General features: G+C 40.2%; 1 protein-coding gene across 9 annotated transcripts in view; it reads left to right on the forward strand.

Moving 5' to 3' along the window:
• The window catches only part of mier1 (MIER1 transcriptional regulator), a 54,012-nt gene that overhangs the window by 26,725 nt on the left and 4,384 nt on the right, over nt 1-22,903 (forward strand). For 7 of the 9 annotated variants that reach the window (XM_033028441.1, XM_033028445.1, XM_033028449.1 and 4 more), the window contains 5 exons: nt 3,099-3,250; nt 8,393-8,474; nt 10,732-10,826; nt 14,284-14,411; nt 19,168-19,307. In XM_033028441.1, the coding sequence (XP_032884332.1) occupies nt 3,099-3,250; nt 8,393-8,474; nt 10,732-10,826; nt 14,284-14,411; nt 19,168-19,307 (597 nt within the window). The remainder of the gene's footprint in view (nt 1-3,098; nt 3,251-8,392; nt 8,475-10,731; nt 10,827-14,283; nt 14,412-19,167; nt 19,308-22,903) is intronic. The other 2 variants (XM_033028447.1, XM_033028448.1) reach the window with 2 other exon arrangements.

Genomic DNA, 22,903 nt, shown 5'->3' on the forward strand with positions numbered 1-22,903 from the left:
AGAGGAGTCATGTGCCTCCTCAAACTTGCACCAGTTGTCAATAAGATTCTCTCTACATGCCAAGTCAACTTTTCTATCAGATTTCCTTTCTTGCTTGATCCTCTTATTTTTCTTATTTCTTAATGGCCAACTTTAATGCGGATGTTATACCTCCCTCTTGACATTCCACTCAGAGGAAGCAGTCTCTCTGTATCTACCCAAACAAGCACTTTCAGAATCTTGTATTTAAATGAGATCATCTATCAATTTTCCAAACTACCATGGATTTCAAGTCTAACAAGGACAGGACATACCCAGCGAATGGTAGGACTCTGGGAGTGTTATAGAGCAGAGAGCTATAAGAATGCAGGTACATGTTCCTTGAAAGTGTCATCACATGTAAAAAGGGTGGTCAAGGCTTTCATTGGACTTCATCAGTTCGAGTATTGGGTATAGAAATTGGGAGGTTGTATTACAGTTGCATAAGGCATTGGTAAGGCCACATTTAGAGGATTGTGTTCAGTTCTTGGCACCATGTTATAGGGAAGATGTTGTCAAGCTGGAATGGGTGCAGAGAAGATTTACAAGGATGTTGTCAGGACTCGAGGGCCTGGCTTATAGGGAGTGGTTGAGCAGACCAGGACTTTATTCCTTGGAGCACATGAGGATGAGGCGTGATCTTATAGAGGTGTACAAAATAATAAAAGGAATTGATTGGGTAAATGCCCACTTTTGCCCACAGTAGGGGAATCGAGAACCGGAGGACATGGGTTTAAGGTAAAGGGGGGTGGCGATTTTATATAAACCTGAGGGGTGACATTTTTACACAAAGTTGGTGGGTATATGGAACGAGCGGCTGGAGGAGGTAGTTGAGGCAGGTACCATCACAACGTTTAAGATCTATCGTAAAATTCAAGAGACATATGGACAGGTAAATGGATAGGATCTGTGTGGAAGGTTATGGGCCAATTGAGGGCAGGTGGGCCTAGTGCAGACGGTTGGGTCGAAGGACCCATTTCCACACTATGACAATAATTTATGCCAGTGTTGCACTCTCACTCTGGTGGAAATCCCTCATCACACGAATCTTAACTGGTGAATCTGAATCCTACTTACAAGGCAAATGTAGCTTTTCTTGGATTATGGAAATATAAACTAGTGTGGTCTCACCAAAGCCCTGTTTTCTTGCACACCAACTCTAAATGCATGCAGGCCATACTGTTTATTTTTTAGTTGCTGTACATCTGTGTAGACCGTCTGCATTTCACGAATCAACAAGCTAAGTTAAGTACACTATCTTACTCATTGCTTACCATTTAAAAAATATGCTTTTCTGTTCTTCCTAATTAAGTGATTAGTACCTCATTTTCACATATCATTACTCATCTGCCTGTTCATATGCACTTGATATATCATTGCTGACACCATGTGTCATTCTCACAGCTCACTTTCCCACCAGTACAGTTTCCTTTTATCTCTTCTGTCCTCAAACAGATTTTAAAAGGCCAAAGATATCTGAGCATATCGTGACTCCAAGACTAAATTCTCCCAACAGAGGAAATGTCTCCTTCATATCTACTCTGTTAAGACTCTTCAGGATTGTAGTTTCTGCGTCCATCTTTGTGCTTTAAAATTCCAACTGATACAAGCCTAGCCTGTCCAGTCTTCCCTCATACGACTAATTTTCTATTCCTGCTATTATTCTAGTAAACCTTCTCTAAACTGTTTCTAACACATTAACATTATGTTTTTAAACTAAGCAGGTGTGTTAACATGCTCTTCTTGGCACATGACTTCACAATAACTGCTGGCACGATAGCTATTCGCAAATCATACACTACGATGCTCACGTTATTTGCTGCTCTTTCATCATTTTGGTAATAGGTTTTTCTTTTCCTTTTCCTGCCTTAACCTCTACCAACCCTATACCAGCAGTAGTGTTAATGTTAATTTCTTAAATACTTTGAGCATGGATTCAAAATGATAGCATGCTCTGTATGTGTTGTGATGTGTATACGTATGTGTTGTGCTTTGTGTTTTATAACCAATTTAAAACCATCTGAAATTTAGTACTACTGTAGGTTTCATTTTATCAAACAAAGTTCAAGAATTAGGGGCAACATTTTTTTAAAATCCTAATCAGATTAAGTTACAGAAACATGCTGTTTTATATTAGTTATTTAGCACTCCCTCCAACTTTATTAAGTTAATTCCAACCTGTCAGAAAAATTAGCTTTCTCCAGAAAACACTACCATTGGCACGCAAATTGTTCTGAGAATTGGTCTGAATTGTTTTGGAGAAAATACCTATCTTTTGCCAGAAACGTCCTGCTTTTGCCAGGATGTATGCAGGGAAACATGTGAAAGACACAACAGCACAATTTAGAATGGATAGGGTTCTAGGTGGTAACCCAAAGGGAGATTCTCCAAGTCAATGTTATGGAATGTTTTGCAATCCTTTTTTTTTTATCATTGACTGCTGAGAGGATAGGACTCCTTTTTGGCTGTAACCCTCCTTCAAGAGAGAAAACAAATGTGTTCAGCCATCTTCACAACTGTCTACATAGAAATATCCAATGCCTAGCTGTCGATCTTTGAAAATGTGGTATAACAGTATGAACAAATGTTTACTTTTTCTGAGTGGTGATCCAATGCTATTACTGAAGAATACTGCTATTCTGTTTAGATCACCTCCTACAATAGGCCAAGGTAATTGGTAGTTGGAGCTAAGTTTATAGTGCATGTTTAAAAGCAAAAGTGTCCGTGGTTTGGATATTCCACCAATAGTGGGATTGGGTAATCCACTGACATAACTATGAAAGAGCCTGACATCCTTTGTCAGGACTTGTAAGTAATAAGTGGTTGATTAGATTAGTTGTCAAAGTTCTTACATCACCTGAATATTTCTATGCTAGCATAAGATGTCACTGAGGAAAATTTATTTGTTATTTTCTTTTTAATTTGTTAATGGTTTCTTTGGTTAATCTTAAAGATTGAGCCATAACGGTTATTTATGAGTCAACTATAGAATCGAGAACCACAAGAGATGCATAGTGATCGCAAGTGTATGGCATGGGTAAAACTGTGCACTAATGGATCTTATAAAAATCTATGTCTAGTATATGAGAATGAAGACCAGTTGTTGTGGAATCCTGATTTTCTGCCTGAGAATAAAGTGGTGGAATTTCTTTGTGATGCTAGTAAGCGTACGGGTGAGGAGAAAGGATTGGATGCAATACCAGAAGGCTCACACATAAAAGACAATGAACAGGTTGGTTGTATATGTTGAATTTTACATATCAAACAAGGCCTTAGATAAAATCATTATCTCAAATTAGTATCTCAGTTTAACATCATTATGCATTTTGACTAATTATTGTAATTTGAATTCTTAATTGAAGGCAACGTTTTTTGTATTGTCCTCTCTGTTAAACATGTATTCTGTAAGATATAAGTTAGTAAGAAAATTCAGTTAACAAAAGATTGAAGCAGCTCATTCAGATTAGCCATTTCATTTAGAACTTAAATCTCTGGATGAGTGACGGCACTCCATTTCAAAATGCTTTGCAAACTTCCATGACAGATGAATGTGTGGCTGAGGAATTGGTGCAGGGAACAGGAATTCAGATTTTTGGATCTCTTCTGGGGCAGTGGTGACCTGTGCAAGAGGGATGGGTTGCACATGAACAGGAGGGGCACTGACATCCTTGCAGGGAGGTTTGCTGGTACTACTCAGGAGGGTTTAAAGTAGTGCTGGGGGGTAGGAACCAGAGCATCAGATCAGCAAATGGAAGGGCTGCTGAGAAAGTGGAGGTCTCAATTATATCTTAAATAAGCAAGTCTCAAATCAAAGACAGGCAGGGAGAGGTTCATGAATACGGGGATAATGAAGGGCTGAACTATGTTTGCTTCAATTAATATTGTGACGAAAAGTGATGGAGCCTGGCTCAATGCTTAGAATTATGATATTGTGGTCATTACAGAAATTTAGTTGTGCGAGGAACACTATTTGGGCTGAGGAAGGATGTACTGGCCCTGGAGAGGATCCAGAGGAGGTTTACACGAATTATCCCAGGAATGAGCGGGTTATCTTCTGATGAGCGTTTGACGGCACTGGGCCTGTACTCGCTGGAGTTTAGAAGAATGAGGGGGGACTTCATTGAAACGTACCGAATAGTGAAAGGCTTGGATAGAGTGCATGTGGAGAGAATGTTTCCATTAGCGGGAGAATCTAAGACTAGAGATCATAAGCTCAGAATCAAAGGACGTTCCTTTAGGAAGAAGCAATTTCTTTAGTCAGTGGGTGGTGAATTTGTTGCCACTGAAGGCTCTGGAGGCCATATTTTTAAAGCAGAAATAAATAGATTCTTGATTAATACGGGTGTCAGGGATTATGGGGAGAAGGCAGGAGAACGGGGTTAGGAGAGAATGATAGATCAGCCTTAATTGAATGGCGGAGTAGACTTGATGGGCCGAATGGCCTAATTCTGCTCTTATCACTTATAACCTTATGACTGGCAGCTCAACCTGCTTAGGTTTCGATGTTTCAGATGAGATAAATAGTTGGGTAAAAAAAGGTGGAGTAGTTGCTTTGTTAATCAGGATGTCACGATGGTACTCTGAGAACATATTGGAGGGTGTGTCTACTGAAGCATTATGGGTTGAGCTCAAATAATCTATTCTAATGAGATTATATAGGCCTCCCAAAAGCCAGTGGGAAATGGAGAATCATTTACGTAGACAAATTACAGAAGTATGTAAGCACTGCAGGGTTGTTGTGGATGACTAACTTCACCAATATTGACTGGGACTTACTCGGGGCAAGAGGGTTAGATGGAGCAGAATTTGGTAGGTGCACCCAAGAATAATAATAATAATAATGGATGGGATTTATATAGCGCCTTTCTAATACTCAAGGCGCTTTACATCGCATTATTCATTCACTCCTCAGTCACACTCTGTGGTGGTAAGCTACTTCTGTAGCCACAGCTGCCCTGGGGCAGACTGACGGAAGCGTGGCTGCCAATCTGCGCCTACGGCCCCTCCAACCACCACCAATCACTCACACACATTCACACACAGGCAAAGGTAGGTGAAGTGTCTTGCCCAAGGACACAACGACAGTATGCACTCCAAGCGGGATTCGAACCGGCTACCTTCCGGTCGCCAGCCGAACACTTAGCCCATTGTGCCATCTGTCGTCCCGAAGGTTTCCTTAAACAGTATGTGGATAGTTGACTCGAGGATGGACTATACTTGACCTTGTATTGGGAAATGAACCTGGTTATTGTGACTGGTGGTGCAGTTGAAGTGGAATTTGGAGATAGTGATCACAACCCCACAGGTTTTAACCAAAAATAGAAAATGCTGGAGTAACTCAGCGGGACAGGCAACATCAAGGAGAGAAGGAATGGTTGACGTTTTGGGTTGAAACATCTGCAGATTGAGAGTCGGGAGAGGGATAAAGAGAGATAGGGAAGGATACAAAGAGCATGCAAGGCATGAAAAGGACAGATCAAATCAGACAATGATCGAGGAAATGTACAATGGTTCATTGTTGGCTCTGGGGAAGGTGACAACGAGGCAGACAAACAGTAAAATTAATCAGGGGATAGTGAGAATAGTAGGACAACTCTGGTGTTGGAGGGAGAGGGGGAAAGCCAGGGTTACATGAAGTTTGAGAAATCAACATTCATACTGCTGGGTTGTAAACTGCAAGCAAAATGAGGTGCTATTCCTCCAATTTGCATTTGACCTCACTGTGACAGTGACGAGGCCCAGTACAGAAAGGTCAATATGGGAGGGGAGTTGGTGTTTAGCAACTGGGAAATTGCGTAAGACCAGACAGACTGAGATAAGGTGTTCATTGAAATGATCGTCCAGTCTGGTTTTAATATTTTGAATAGGGATAGGTCTGGATGTTGAGGGAAGGCAGATTACAATGTCATACGGCAGTAGCTAAGGAGAGTAAATCAGGAGCGGTTGTCATTGGGTAGTCCACAGATGTCACGTGGGACTCATTTAAAAGCCATCTGATCAAAGTGCAGGATCCGCATATTCCGGTAAGAAGGACTGATGTGGATGACCAAGGAGATTGTAAACTTGTTCAGGAAAGAAAAGTATGTGTATGTCAGGTTTCAGAAGGTAGGCTCAGATGGCCTCAGAGCAATATTAAGCAGGAAGGAAAGAACTCAAGCGGGCAATCAGAAGGGGCCCTGAAATGCCATTGATGAGTCAGATTTAAGTAAAATCTCAAGAGTTTTTATACAGATGTTAATAAATAAAGGGTGACCAGAGGGAAGGTAGGACTGCTCACTAAAATGAGGAATCTATGCTTGGAGTTGGAGGATGTAGGTGAGGTACTAAACATGTTCTGTGCATCTGTGTTCAAAGAGGAGAAGGACTTTGGCAGCGAGATCAGTGTAGAGAATACAAATATGCTAAGGCAGCTTGAGATCGAGAAGGTGGTGGTGGTGGTGGTGCTGGGGCTCTTGAAGACATTAAGGTGGATGTTCTCAGACATCTCTTGATGGGATTTATCCGGTTATTGAGGAAGACACAAAAAGCTGGAGTAACTCAGTGGGACAGGCAGCATCTCTGGAGAGAAGGAATGGGTGACGTGGCCTTGACCAGGATCTTTGTTGCTTCTCTAGCCACAGGTGAGGTCCTGGAGGACTGGAGAGTGGCCATGTTGTTCCTTTGTTTAAGAAAGGAAGTAGAGAGAATCTAGGAAGCTATAAGCTGTAGAGTCTCACATCAGTGGTAGGGGAACTATGAGAGAGAATTATTTGCGACAGTATTTACTCCCAATTGGAAGAGATTGGGCTAATTACGGATAGTCAGCACGGCTTTTTCCGTGCAGGTTGTGTCTCACAAACCTTATTGAGTTTTTTTGAGGAGGTGACAAAGGAGATTGATTAAGGTCGGGGGGTGGATGTTATGTATATTTTAGTAAGGATTTTGGTAAGGTCCCTCATGGTAGCTGATCCAGAAGATTGATATGTGTGGGGGTTCACGATGACTTGGTCGTAAAGATTCTGAGGTGACTTATTCGTAAAAGACAGGGTCATTGTGGAAAGTAGATATTCTGGCTGGAGGTCTATATGTATTCTAACTGTAGATGAGTTGGTGAGTAAGTTTGCTGATGACACTAAAGAGGAATTGGAGACTGTCAGAAAATACAACGGGATATAGATCAGCTGCAGAAATGGCAAATGGAGTTTAGCATGAGCAAGTATGAGGTGTTACACTTTGGGAGGTTGAATGTAAGGAATTTGATGTACAGAGGGATCATAAAGTCCAAGTTCAAAGCTCACTGAAGGTGGCAACATAATTCAATAGAGTGGATAAGAAGGAATATGATACGCTTGCCTTCATTGCTAGAGGCATTGAATATAAGAGTCAGGAGGTCATGATGCAGCTCTATAGGAATTTGGTTGGACTGCATTTGGAATATTGCGTGTAGTTCTGGGCGCCCTATTACAGGAAAGATGTGGAAGCTTTGCAAAGGGCGCAGAGGAGGTTTACCAAAATGCTGCATGGATTAGAGAGTTTAGGCAACTGAGAGAGGTTGGACAGACTTGGGTTCTTTTTTCTGGAACATCGGAGGTTGAGGGGTGACTTGCTAGAAGAATATAAATTTGAGAGGCATAGAAAGGGTAGACGGTCAGAACCTTTTTTCCAGGATGGAAATGTTCTACAGTTAAGGCATAACTGTAAGATGAGAGGGGAAAAGTTTAATAGAGGTGTGTGGCGTGAGTATTTTGCACTGTGGGTGTGGGGGGGGCTGGAACACATTGCCTGGGGTGGAGCTGAAGGGTGATGCAGTAGTGGCTTTTAGATAGGCACATGGAAGTGTAGGGAACAGAGGGATATGGATCATGTGCAGGCAGATGAAATCAGTTCAGCTATGAATCACGTTCGGCACAGTCATTGTTTTAATTCAATGAATCTGCCTTCCCTCTGTCATACTTTGTCATACTTTGGTTAAATTAAAGTCTAATACTCAAATATAATGTTAACAATTGTTCAAGTATCTATTGTAGATAAGGGATTGGTCCACACCTGACATTTCTTGCATGGGAAAAGCATTAGTCTCAAATTTAGTGTTTGTATCACGTTAAACTTGATTAGATTTGCAGAATGTTTCCTATAAAATGATGGTACCTATGTTCCAAACTAGTTAAGAATATATAGTGACGATATTACATAAATAATAAATTATTAGAAGTGCCATTACGTGTAGGTACCTATAATAATAAACATTAACCATGGGTGGTTAATTTTAAAATCATATACAAGCATCAAATTTTGTCGGCAAAACATAGTTTTAGATGATAAAGCTTCTATAAACAACATAACTTAACTAATCTTGGAAAAGTCTACAGTTACGTGAATTATTTGTCTTTCTCAGGCATTGTATGAATTGGTTAAGTGCAATTTTGATACAGAGGAGGCACTGCGCAGATTGAGATTTAATGTGAAAGCAGCCAGAGGTAAGAGCATTTTAATTTTCCAATAAATGGTGGTTTATATTGCAAATGGTGATAGGGGCACAACAATTTCCACAGCTTTGAAATAATGGACCAAACGTTGCATGCAATTATTGCTGTTCAACATGGTGCATATGGACATGCCTTTCTTGGATTCTTCAGTGTTTGCTTGCTTTACAGAAGTATCTGTCCAAAATAGCACTGGCAGCTAGACCTGGCAAGTGTTAATTTTGTCTGGTGGGCAAACCACGGTAAGCGTCACCTCTGCTATAGCAGCTAGATAGATACTCTGCCAGCCATCCAAGCCGTGGCATTAGCTTAGTGAAATATAAAACAAACATTCAAAAGCTACAACATTTTTTTTAAAGCGTGGCCTGCTAGGGCAGCGTTGACCATCAACCCACATTTACACTGTTCCTGTATTAATCTATTTTATATTTCCCTCCACATTCTTATCAACACACCTCAGATTCTACTACTCCTTATAAGCTAGGGCAATTTACAGTGATCATTTGACTTGCTAATCTACATGCCTTTTAGGATGTGGGAGGAAACACAAGCAGCAACAAAAAACCCACTCGATCATAGGGCGCACATGCAAACTCCATATAGACAGCACCCAAAGTCAGGTGCTGGATCACCGTCGAACAATATTTAAGCAGATTTTTTTTAATTTATATTTCCTTATGCTTTCATGGATATTTCAAAGCAATTCCTCTTCTTTCCAAGATTGAACCTGCAATTCTCCTTTGTTTAATCTATCAAAGATTTGGCTGTCAGGTTCTTTCATTTTGTATTTCAGATTACTTGGTAATCAAATTTCCTGTCAGTTCAATGACGACTTCAAACCTACGGTTTTAATGCTTTTCTGAGCACCCATAATCGTTTTCTCACCTGCTTCAGAAAACAGAGAGATTAATGTATCTAGTTCTTTACCACAAAGACTGATATCAGCATTGCTTTCAGATACATTAGGTAAATTTTGTCTGAAAGTTAAAAACTTTTACTTCCTGTCGTATTCCTGTGTTTCCAATGGTAATTTGTTTTTCTCAATATACACATCCCTTTTAGTTGAATACACTTTTTCTAATTAAGGAATGCCTTAACTTGCTAACTTTAGCAGCTTGGAGCTAACATAAGTTTTTGAATATACATAGAAACATAGAAAATAGGTGCAGGAGTAGGCCATTTGGCCCTTCAATATGATCATGGCTGATCATCCAACTCAGTATCCCCATCCCTGCCTTCTCTCCATACCCCCTGATCCCTTTAGCCACAAGGGCCACATCTAACTCCCTCTTAAATATAGCCAATGAACTGGCCTCAACTACCTTCTGTGGCAGAGAATTCCACAGATTCACCACTCTCTGTGTAAAAAATGATTTTCTCATCTCGGTCCTAAAAGACTTCCCTCTTACCCTTAAATTGTGACCCCTAGTTCTGGACTTCCCCAACATCGGGAATAATCTTCCTGCATCTAGCCTGTCCAACCCCTTAAGAATTTTGTAAGTTTCTATAAGATCCCCCCATGTTATATACTTTGGTTGCTTTTTCTTTAAAATATTCTGAATTATGTACAGTTCAAACTGACGATGCTTATATTGATCTCTAATTGTTAATAGATCTAAATTCTAAATGTATATGGAGAAATAGGAGTGGGAGACCTTATTATGTAGTTGTAACAATAGAATGAAATCTTGTCATTATTACATAATTTCAATATTACTAGTTATTGGGGATTTTGTTTTAAACATCGCTTGAGATAATTAACCAGGCATTAACTTAAAAAAGAAAGTCAAAAATTCCATAAGAGAAGGGCCATTGGAGCATCAAAGTTTGCTATCAACGAAATCAAGATTGTTTTCATTTCCTCTACTATTCCCATAAATGATCATTACCCATTTCCCAATATTGAGTGCTATTATTTAGAACCGATAAGCTTTAACCAGTGGCAAGGGAAAAAAATCAAATGGGAAAATTGAATGCTTGTCATGTGAATGCTCATCACCGGTCCAACCGATGCTATAACATAAGGACTTATTCTCACTCCTCAAATCTTAAACAAAAACTTGGATGGAATGACTTTCAATGAAAATTAGACCCTTACCTGAAAATATTTACTTCTAATCAGTCAAGTGGTGCTCCAGCATATAATATGCAATGCAGTTTGTTCTTCGGATTAAAGAAGAAATATGCTCAATACTTGTGAATTGTGTTGTAATTTGCACCTTTTTGCTTACAAGTTTTTCATTTAATGTAGAAGAACTCTCTATTTGGAGTGAAGAAGAATGTAGGAATTTTGAACAGGGACTCAAGGCATATGGAAAAGATTTCCATCTGATCCAGGCCAACAAGGTAGAATCTCTCATATCTATGCTTGTTATCTTGAACTCTAAGAATAAATGTTGATAATTGGACAATAATAATTCTAAAACTGGAATCTAAAAAAGATTGAAATTTCAACCAGAAAAATCGAACATTTTCATGCCTCATCTGCAATCCATAATGCTGGCAGGCCAATATGTGATTCTCGACACACCAGTGCAGTTGACTTTTAATTGCCTCCTAGAATTCAGGAACAATTAGAGATAGATAATAAACCCTGACATTAGCCGTGCCATCCCTGTGTGAATAAATCAAAAATTTCAAATAATTATAATGCAGTTAATGTACAATACAGATTTTAAAAGATCAATTTGAAGGATAATCGTGAGAGGAATAGATTGGATAGACGCACAGAGACTCTTGCCTACAGTAGGGGAATCAGGACCCACAGGACATAGGTTTAAGGTGAGGAGGGAAAGGTTTATTAGGAATCTGAGGGGTAACTTTTTCACGCAAAGGGTGGTAGGTGTATGGAATGAGCTGCCAGAGGAGGTAGTTGAGGCAGGTGCTATCGCAACATTTCAGAATCATTTAGACCGGAACATGGATAAGACAAGTTTAGAGGGATATGGGTTTAGTGTAGATGACACATGTTGGCCGGTGTGCCTGTTCCCATGCTGTAAGACTCTGACTCTATGATAGCCTTATGCTTTCCTTCAAAACAGCATTGTGGAATAACTAAACTGAGAAACCAAAAAATGCATGCATTATGTTAGAACGGTAAGGAAGCTATTACAGAGGATTCTACGAGTTCAAATGTACTCATTTGGACTGGCTAATTTGCGATAGTCTGCATGGCTTTATCCCCAGCAAGTATTAATCGTATTTATGAACTTTTGAGTTTTTTGAGTTATCGAAGGTGATTGATGAGGTAGACCAGTGGATTTGTCTCTTTGGATATTAGTAAAGCATTTGATAATGTCTGTTATTCTGGCTGGAGGTCTGTGACTAGTGGAGTTCGGGGACCTCTGCTGGGACCTTTGTTACATGTGATATATATAAATAACTTGGACGTAAATGTGAATGGGTAGGTTAGTAGATTTGCAGATGACACCAAATTTAAGGACCGTGGGGAAGGCTGTCAAAGTATACATGGGCAAATAGCTCACTTGGTTAGGCTGCATTTCAAATGTGTGTTCTAGTCGCCCCATTACAGGAAGGATGTGGATGTTTTGAGAGGGTGCAGAAGAGTGTACGCGAATGCAGCTTGGATTAGAGCTTTTTTTCTCTACGGAATGTCAGAGGTTAAGGGGAGAGCTAATGAAAGTATGTAAAATTGAGTGGTATAGATAGGTTGAAACCTTTTTTTCCTCTGGTGGATATGTCAAAAACTAGAGGGCATAGTTTTAAGGTGAGAGGGTAAAGGTTTAAATGAGATGTGCATGGCAACTTTTTTTACACACAATGGTGAGTGTTGCAGGAGCGTTGGGGGAGGCAGATAAGAGTGGTATTTAAGAGGTTTTTATAAAGACGTGGTTTGAACAGTTATGTATTCACCATTCACCAGTGTCAAAATAAAATTTGCCTCCTACATTCTTACCTACTCGTCGTAAACTAATGCTCTCTATTACTTAACATTTCCGAACTGGGGGTAAACGACTGTCACTATCTAACGCCCCTCATGATTTTATAAACTTTATCGGGTTCACTCTTAGTCCCTGAAGCTTCAGCAGAAATAATGGTTTGCCGAACCTCTCCATTTAACTAACATGCTGTAATCCAAGCAATGTCCTTCACCATTCTCCAGCACTGTTTTCGCCCCCACATCCATCCTTAATGTGGTGACCTGAACTGCTTGCAATACTCTAAATGTGGCCTAGCTGAAGTTTTATACAGTTGTGACATGAATTCCCAACTTTGGGACTAAATGCCCTAACCAATCAAGGCACCTCTTTACCAACCTACCCACGTGTTGACACTTTCAGGGAAATATGGAGTTGCATCCCAAGATCTCTTTGTACTTCAATGCTCCTAAAGGACTGGCAATTTACTGTATTCTTGCATCTTGTATATAGTCTTCAAAAATGCTTCATCTTACATTTGTCTGCTATAAACTCTCTCTGCTAGGTACACAAAAATGCCGGAGAAACTCAGCGGGTGCAGCAGCATGTATGGAGCGAAGGAAATAGGTAACGTTTCGGGCCGAAACCCTTCTTCAGACTGATAGGGGGTGGCGGGGAGAAGAAAGGAGGAGGAGGAGCCAGAGGGCTGGGGGATGGGAGGAGACAGCTCGAGGGCTAAGGAAGGGGAGGAGACAGCAAGGGCTAACAAAATTGGGAGAATTCAATGTTCATGCAATGTCCTTCATGCCCAATGAACATTGAATTCTCCCAATTTTGTTAGTCCTTGCTGTCTCCTCCCCTTCCTTAGCCCTCGAGCTGTCTCCTCCCATCCCCCAGCCCTCGGGCTCCTCCTCCTCCTTTTTCCTTCTTTCTCCCCACCACCCCCTATCAGTCTGAAGAAGGGTTTCGGCCCGAAACGTTACCTATTTCCTTCGCTCCATACATGCTGTTGCACCCGCTGAGTTTCTCCAGCATTTTTGTGTACCTTCGATTTTCCAGCATCTGCAGTTCCTTCTTGAACAACTCTCTCTGCTAGTTCTTCACCCAAGTTTCCAACTGATCTTTATCTTGCTGTATCCTTTGACAGCCTTCCTCACTATCCAAGTCCACCATTTTTTGTGTCACTAGTATAAGAATGAATAATAATTTTTGACTCAAAATTAATGTCTAATGCTATCTGTTAGATCTTCTGGAGTTAATAATAATAGAATTACTTTAAAATAAGACATGGCTGAAATAATTTCAGTTTCCAGGCTTTTTTTAAATGCATATTCTTGTGAATTATCGGATTATCTGCGATAAAGGAATTATTTCTTTACTATTTTCACAATATGTAAATGTTTTGAAAATTTATATTTGCAATTTAAGCATTAGCTTTTGCAGCAGGTTCAGAACCTCAACAATTTTTTAAGAGATGCTATAAAGACACACATAGAATTCATTGGATATTTTAATTGCATTCAGTTAATTGTGAAATTATTTCCTTTGAACTTTAATTTGTTTAAAACCTAATTTTGAACATAAAGTTTTAAGAAAAAGAATTCAGGTAAAATTCTTTTGAAAATGAATTTTGAGATTAAATGTTTATCAGCAAACAAACCAAAAACCATCTGTTTAAATGAGAATATTAACTCTAAACATTGGCAACTGGTGATAACACTTATGGATGAGATGGTTAATAAAATAATAGATTTAATAATCCTGGAATAGTCCAACACCAAATTATGAGATGAAAATGGATGGCACCGCAAGATAACATTTTGCTTTCACTAAAGGAAGTAAATAAGATTTTGGTTATCTGTGCACTTAACTTTGACACAGTTTAAAGTATATTGTTACTGATTTGATTCTGTTAATATGCACAGGTGAGAACACGGTCAGTAGGGGATTGTGTAGCATTTTATTACATGTGGAAGAAGTCTGAGCGTTATGATTTTTTTGCACAGCAGACTAGATTTGGAAAGAAGAAATATAATCTTCATCCAGGTGTTACGTGAGTATCTTTGGAATAATTGTACAATCTATAGGGCCAATTCATTTTTTAATATTGTAATATCACATCCTATTAATGTTCTGTTGCACAATTTAAAAAACCCACATGATGAGGAGGCTTTAGAAAGGGTGTAGAAGAGACTAACTGCTAACTGCTAACTCCACGCTGTATTTCTAAACTAAACTAAATGGTTAGCAACTTAGAGATCCAAGGCAGACCAGGTGCAAATGCTCAACAAAACAGTCACCTAGTCTATGTTAGCTCTCCAGATGTAAAGAAGGCCACATCAGGAGCAGTGAATGCAATAGATGGAGGTTAGAGAACGTTCATGTGAACCGTCTCATCTGGAAGGGCTGATGGAATCCCTGAATGGATGTACCGTATGAGGTATTGCATTTTGGAAAGTTAAACCAGGGCGGGACCTTCACATTGAATGGTGAGCCTTAGGGAGAGTATAGAGCAAAGGGATCTAGGAGTACAGGTACATAGTTCCCTAAAAGAGGCGTCACAGGTAGAAAGGGTGCTAAGGAAATATTTTGGTACATTGGCCTTCAACAAAACAACTTACCATGGAATCATTTTTATTATTAAATGCCATCAAATGCCTTGTTGAAGCCCATATAGACAACATCTACGGCTTTGTCCTCAATATTTTTAGTTCTTCATAAAACACTGAGATTTTGAGACACGAACAAAACCATGCTGACTATTCCTAATTGGCCTTTGTCTATCTAAATGCATGTGTATATTATCCCACAAAATACTCTCCAGTTACGTGCCTAGCGCAAATGTTTGGCTCTCTGGTCTATCTATATTCCCAGGCTTTTCCTTGCAGCCTTTTTTAAATAGAGGCACAACATTCGCCACCCTCCAGTCCACCGGCACTTCACCTGTATTTAATGATGATTCGTATGTCTAAGCCAGGGTGCCTGCAGTTTCTTGCGTAGCTTCCCAGTGTCCTCTGATATATCCGAGAGATTTATCCTCCTTCATACGACTGAAGGCATTCAGCACCTCCTCAACTGTAATACTAACTGTCCCCAAGACATTGGCGCAGTGGTAGAGTGCCAGAGACCTGGGTTTGATTCTGTCTACAGATACTGTCTGTATGGAATTTTTGTTCTCCCTGTGATTGTCGGAAGTTTCTCCAGGTACTCCAGTTTCCTCCCACATTCCAAACAGATGCATGTTTGCTGGTTACTTGGCTTCTGTAAATCATCCCAGCATATAGAATGGAACTAGTGTGAATTGGTCATTGTGGACCTGGTGGGCTGAAGGGCCTGATTTTACGCTGTTTCTCTAAACTAAAGACACTTACATTAACTGTCCCAAACTTTATCATATTCTTCCTATAGGGTGTCAAATGCCACCTTCATGATACTGTCCACCTGACTTGCCACTTTCAGGGAACCATGCACTTGTACTCCTATTAATGTTCTGTTGCACAATTTAAAAAACCCATATGATGAGGAGGTTTGATCACTCTATTCTGCAACACTCTCCAAGCTCAAGCATTTACTGTGCAAGTGACCTAGTTTGACATACCAAAGTGCAATACCTCTCACTTTTTTAGAGTTAAATTCCATTGACCCACCATCCCAACTGATCACTGCTTGTTGTAAACTTAGATATAGAAGCAGTCATACAGCATGGAAACTTATCTATGCTGACCATGATGTCCTCATCTAAGCTAGTCCCATTTGCCTGCATTTGGCCCATATTGCTCTAAACCTTTCGTATCCATGAACCTGTATTAGTGTATTTTAAATGTTGTTGTACCTGGTTCAACTGCCACCCTCTGGTAGCTCATTCCATATACCCACCACCCACTCGATGCAAAGGTTGTCCCCCTCGGGTTCCTATTAAATTCCTATTTAGGTGCAGCACAGTGACACAGCTGGCAGAGCTGCTGCCTCAATGCCAATGACCCAGGTTTGATCCCGACCAAGGGTGCTGTCTGCAGAGTATGCACGTTCTCCATGACTGCGTGGGTTCCCTCCGGATGTTCCAGTTTCCTTTCCCAACTCAAAGACATGGGTTTGTAAGGTAATTGGTCTCTTGCCTCTAATGTGTAGGAGGAGACAGGTGGGATGACATGGAACTAGTGTGGACGTGTGATCGATGGTCAGGCTGATAGACATGTTTCTGTGCTGTATCAATAAACTCAACTAAATTAAATAATTCTTCTCTCACCTTAAACCCATGTCCTCTGCTTCCCCTACTCTGGGTAAAAGGCTCTGTGCATTTACCCTAGCTATTTCCCTCATTAGCTCGTATACCTTTAAATTATCACTCATCCTTAGGTTCTGCATGGAATAAAGTCCTAGCTTGCTCAATCTCTCCTTATAGTTCAGGCCCTCAAATCCTGGCAACATCCTCCTAATTCTTCCTCATAACACTTTCCAGCTTCCCTAACGGGTTAATCAAAACGGAATAGGAACCTAAAGGTCGACATTTTTGCACAAAGGGTGGTAGGTAAATGGAATGAGCTGCCAGAGGATGCAGTTGAGGCTGATACTATCGCAACATTTAACAGACATTTGGACAGGTACACGAATAGGAAAGGTTTAGAGGCTAATGGGCCAAACGCAGGCAGATGGAGCATCTTGGTCGATGTGGGACCAAATGGTTTGTTTCCATGCTGGAAGACTGACTCTAAAATTGGAAATCGTGCAGCAGAGATTGAAGGCTTGAGCTACAATTTCCTCCATAATGTTTGGGACAAAGACCCATCATTTATTTATTTGCCTCTGTAAGAGAACTCTCAGCACCTATTCTTTTCACCAGTCTTTCCATCACCTTTGGAAACTTATTGCTGTTGATCAACATGAGGACCAAAGTTGTGCCAAGGAAAGTCAAAGAAGCCAGTATGAGCCTGAGAAACAAGAATAAAACTGTTGGAGACATCATCCGAACCTCATGCTTACCAAAATCAACTGTTTGGAACATCATTAAGAAGAAAGAGAGCACTGGTAAGCTTACTAATCGCAAAGGCAACACTGCAAGATGCAAACCTCTGGTTAGCTTCAAAAATAGGATGGCCAGGTTACAGTTTGCTAAGAAGTACTTAAAGAGCATCCACAATTCTGGAAAAAGGTCTAGTGGACAGATGAGACGAAGATTACTTATATCAGAGTGATGGCAAGAGCAAAGTATGGAGGAAAGAAGGAACTGCCCAAGATCCAAAGCATACCACCTCATCTGTGAAACACAGTGGTGGGGGTGTTATGCCTGGGCATGTATGGCTGCTGGAGGTACTGGCTCACTTATCTTCATTGATGATACAACTGCTGATGGTAGTAGCATAATGAATTCTGAAGTGTATAGACACATGCTATCTGTTCAAGTTCAAACAAATACCTCAAAACTCATTGGCCGGCGGTTCATTCTACAGCAAGACAATGATCCCAAACATACTGCTAAAGCAACAAAGGAGTTTTTCAAAGCTAAAAAAATGGTCAATTCTTGAGTGGCCAAGTCAATCACCCGATCTGAACCCAATTGAGCATGCCTTTTATATGCTGAAGAGAAAACTGAAGGGGACAAGCATAAGCTAAAGATGGCTACAATACAGGCCTGGCAGAGCATCACCGGAGAAGACACCCAGCAACTGGTGATGTCCATGAATCGCAGACTTCAAGCAGTCATTGCATGCAAAGGATATGCAACAAAATTCTAAACATGACTACTTTCCTTTGCATGACATTGCTGTGTTCCAAACATTATTGTGCCCTAAATTGGGGGGACTATGTATAAACACTGCTGTAATTTCTACATGGTGAAACCAAAATGTATAAAAATGGCCTTTATTAAAATCTGACAACGTGCACTTTAACCACATGTGACTTTTTTTATTACAAATCTCAAATTGTGAAGTACAGAGGCAAATAAATAAATGATGGGTCTTTGTCCCAAACATTATGGAGGGCACTGTGGGCAGGTTCCTCTTTGGAGTGTTGGCAGCTCAGGGATGACCTTATTGAGATGTACAAAAAATTATGAGATGCATGGATGCAATGAATTCTCAGTCTTTTTCTCGAAGGAGAGGATTCTAAAACTAGAAGGTATAAGATTATGGTAAGAAGATAGATATTTAAGGGATCACAGCAGCACTGAGATAGTTCATATCTGGAAAGACTTGCCAGATGAAATTCGTAGAAGTGGATATAATTGTGACTTTTAAAAGGCATTTGGACAAAAATATATGAATACAAAGGTTTAGAGGTTTACGGGCCAAATGCAGGCAAATGGGACTAGCACAACACACTAACAGCCGACATGCTAGTTTAGTTTAGAGATACAGCATGGATACCGGTCCTTCGGCCCACTGAGTCTGCGCTGACCAACAATCACCCGTGCGCTTCTATCCTGCACACTAGAGCTATTTACAGAAGCCAGTTAACCTACCAACCTGCACATCTTTGGAATGTGAGAGGAAACCGGAGCACCCAGAGACCCCGTGCGGCCACAGGGGGAATATACGAAATCCGTAAAGACAGCACTTGTAGTCAGGATCGAACTTGGGTCTTTGATACTGTAAAGTAGCAACTCTATTGCTACACCACTGTGCCCTACAAGGTGGATCAGAGGGCTGGTTGCTGTGCTCCACAGCTCAATGTGATGTGTTCTGCTCATTTGAGGAAGGGGTGGGAGGGGAGGAAGGAAATTGTTGTCCAAAAAATGTTTATAAGAAATGTAACTAGTGTGAAACTGGTGACTGGGTTTTTGGATAACATCCATCTGAAATTGTTTTTAGGGATTATATGGACCGACTGCTGGATGAAACTGAGAGTACAGCTTCTAGTTGTGCACCTTCCCCTCCTCCAACCACCTCGACCAGCAGCAGTAGTCAGACAGAAAGGGAGGATAATGCTACAATAGGAAGTAATACAAATGGTGAGTTCTGCATTAAGTTTTTGTTTCCCAGGCTGAAACCGGTCCCCTGTGAATCATGATGTTGCCATGTATCTGATAAACTTAACTTTATCATCTTAATACATATTATGACCCAAAACAATCATTGTATAAATTTGCTATACCATTTTAAATTGATTGTTCTTTTGAAAATATCAATATTTTGATTGGCGTGGTTTATTTTAATTTGGTTTATCGCAAGCTGCATTGATAATATCAGGTCTCCTTTTTGTTGACGTTCAATTGTTCTCTTAACTAATTTGTATCAGTTGCCGATAACTTTGTTTTATTTTGTGGGGTTTTTTTAATCAGAAGTTATATTTCGTCCTATGATCCAAGATGCAATCTCCACAAGATATTTTGATTTCGCGCAGGATGGACACAAAGTACTGGATTAACTCAGTGGGTCCGGCAGCATCTTTGGAGAAAAAGGACGGGTGACATTTCGGGTCGGGGCCCTTCAGTCTGAAGAAGGGTCCACCTGAAACGTCACCCATCTGTTTTCTCCAGAGGTGTGCCTGATCTGCTGAGTTACTCCAGCATTTTATCTATCTTTGGTATCAAGCAGCATCTGCATTTCTTTGTTTCTACATTTCTTGATTTGACAGGATTCATACTTCCTTACTGAGACTTCAAACTGGGTATAGATCCCACTTACTAAAATTACAGAAAAATTGGTCTAACCATAAGTTTACCAAGTTATATGTGAAAAAGCTTGCCAGTCAGCATAAAATGAATGAATAAGTTTATTGACCAAGTATTCACATACAAGGAATTTGTCTTGGTGCTCCGCACGCAAGTGTCAACATGACATACAGAGACAGGAATGATACATAAAACATTAATAATAAAACATTATTGATTAAACATGTGAATTTAATAAAATACCAGAGCAAAAGGAGGCAACAGATTTTTAGTTATTGTGTAGAGCTACTACTCGTGGATAAAAGCTGTTTTTATGTCTGGCTGTGGCAGCTTTGACAGTCCGGAGTCGCATTCCAGAGGGAAATGATTCAAAGTGTTTGTGGCCAGGGTGAGAGGGGTCAGAGATAATCTTACCCAGTCACTTCCTGGCACTTGCAGTGTGCAGTTCGTCAATGGAGGAGGGAAGGTTGCAGCCAATAACCTTCTCAGCTGATTAGATGATTTGCTGCAGCCTCCGGATGTCGTGCTTGGCTAATATTTGCCTAAAACATTGTTTCTGTCATGTGAAATTTTGAATTTGTGCTGTCCATTTTTATACAGCCTGCTTTGCAGTGAATAAATTCTGTGCAAATGGTATCTTTGGATTTTAAATTTTAACTGAGATGTTGCTTTTAGTGTCATGATAGCTAAGTTTATTTATGTAATTATCAAAGACAATTTTCTCACATTTCTCCATTATACTGTAATGCAGTAAAATCTAGCACCAACAATTTTGCTCAGATTTTTTTTCTTTGAGTAACCTGATCAATTCCATTCTCTTGCATGCTCCCTGTAGTCTTCCAAACGACGAGAGTTAATTATATAATATTTAATTGTCTTCGTATTTACCTTTAATTTATGGTCTCATATTACTATCATGCTAACAGATAATAAACAATTCATCAATATTAATCCGGAATGCATCCATTAAACTGTACTTAGTATATTTTTGTAGAAACCCGCAACATCACAATGGATTAGGGATACTGAAGCTGCTTTGATCACATTCTAGGCTCCTTCTGTGTCTGCTTTCACCCAAAGTTAATAAATATTCTTGGTTTTGTTGATTTTTAGTTAACCACTTAACCATTTCAGTCCAAGATGAACTTCACTCTGTTCCTGAGGGCAGAGTGTGGTGGATGATGATGTCTACATGGATTTTAGTAAAGTTAAAACTCCCCCATGGCAGGCTGATCCAAAAAATAATGATGCAGTGGATTCACAGTGGCTTGGTCGTTTGGAGTCAGAAATTTGCTTTCTCGTGGAAAGGTTTGGTTGGAAGCCAGTGACCCGTGGAGTACCACAGGGACCTGTACTGTTTCTAATACAGATAAAGAACAGGGAAGAGATAAGACTTTTGCCTTCCATCACAGTGAGGAGGTGTTGGAGATTCACTGTGAAGGATGTTTGTGTGAAACTTAATTGTGTGTTTTTTTGCTGTTATGACTGCAGGGAACGAAATTTCATTCAAACCTATGTTTGTTTGAATGACAATAAAAAGGTATTCTATTCTAAATTACTTGGGTATAAATGCAGATGATTGCTGGAGTTGCGGGCAGTGAGGAAGGCTGTCAAAGTATGCAGCGGGACATAGATCAGATACTAAAATGAAATGGGATTAGTTTAATCCAAGTAAGTATGAGGTGTTGCATCATGGGAGGTTGAATATGTGGAAAATATACAGTTAATGGTAAGGTCCTGAATTGCACATATATAAAGAGATCGGGAGGTCCAAGGCCATAACTTCATGATAGTGGCAACACAGAAAGTAGTGTAATAAAAAGGTTCATGGTATGCTTGCTTTTATTAGTTGTGCGATTTAGTATAAACCGGCGGAACTGCTGTCTAACAGTGTCAAAGACCTGGGTTCAATCCTGACCTCGGGTACTGTCTGTGGAGTTTATGCGTTCTCCCTGTGACTACATGGGTTTACTCTGGGTGCTATGATTTCATCCCGCATCCTGAAGATGTGCAAGTTTGTGGGTTCATTGGCCGCTGTAAATGGGTGACCGATGGTTGGCTTGGACTCGATGGGACAAAGAGCTGTTTCCATGCTGTATATTTCAATCAGTAAATCGAGAAGTCGTGATGCTGCTCTATAAGACTTGATAGGCCACATTTGCAGAATGTGTGTAGTTCTGGTCGTCCCATTACAGGAAGGAATGTGGAGACTGGATAGAGGGTGTAGAAGAGGTTTACCAGGCTTGGGCTAGAGAATATTAGCTATAAAGAGAAGTTGGGCAGATTTGGATTGTTTTCTCTGGAACACTAGAGGTTGAGGAGAAACATGATAGAAGTATATAAAGTTATTTCAAAGACTAGAGGGCATAGCTTTAAGGCGAGGGGCAAAGTTGAAAGATGTGCAGGACAAAGCTTGTACATGGAGAATGATGGGTGCATGAAATCTGCCACGGGTTGTGGTCAAAGCAGATATGATAGTGGTGTTTAAGGGGCGTGTGTTCTCGATCTCTCTCCTTCCAATCCACTTTAATTGCTTTCTACCTCGCTCCTCTACCCACTCCCCTGCACCTCAATTTTCCCTGCAAGTCTGTCGGGCATGGCTCAGCAAAGGTGTGATAAATTGGATTTTTACAGGTCCCATCTGCACCAGACGTTGTTTGAGAAATCTAAAGACTGCTCTTCTGCACCATCTCTAGTTTCACGTATATGCTTTACCTTCTATACTAATCAGTAGAGCCAGGATTTTGCCATAAATGCCATGTCTTTTCATGCTTTGATGATTTCACCAGAATAATGCCTTTTTCACGATCGAGTGCTTAAATCAACCTTTTTTTGCCGTATTACTAAGAGGTTGAATTATTTTCTCTTGTTGTACCATGATAACATTTTCTATGTTGACATGTTAATATTAATGTTATTATTAACATGTTATC

This window comes from Amblyraja radiata, chromosome 10, assembly GCF_010909765.2.
Source record: "Amblyraja radiata isolate CabotCenter1 chromosome 10, sAmbRad1.1.pri, whole genome shotgun sequence".
NCBI classification, from domain to species: domain Eukaryota; kingdom Metazoa; phylum Chordata; class Chondrichthyes; order Rajiformes; family Rajidae; genus Amblyraja; species Amblyraja radiata.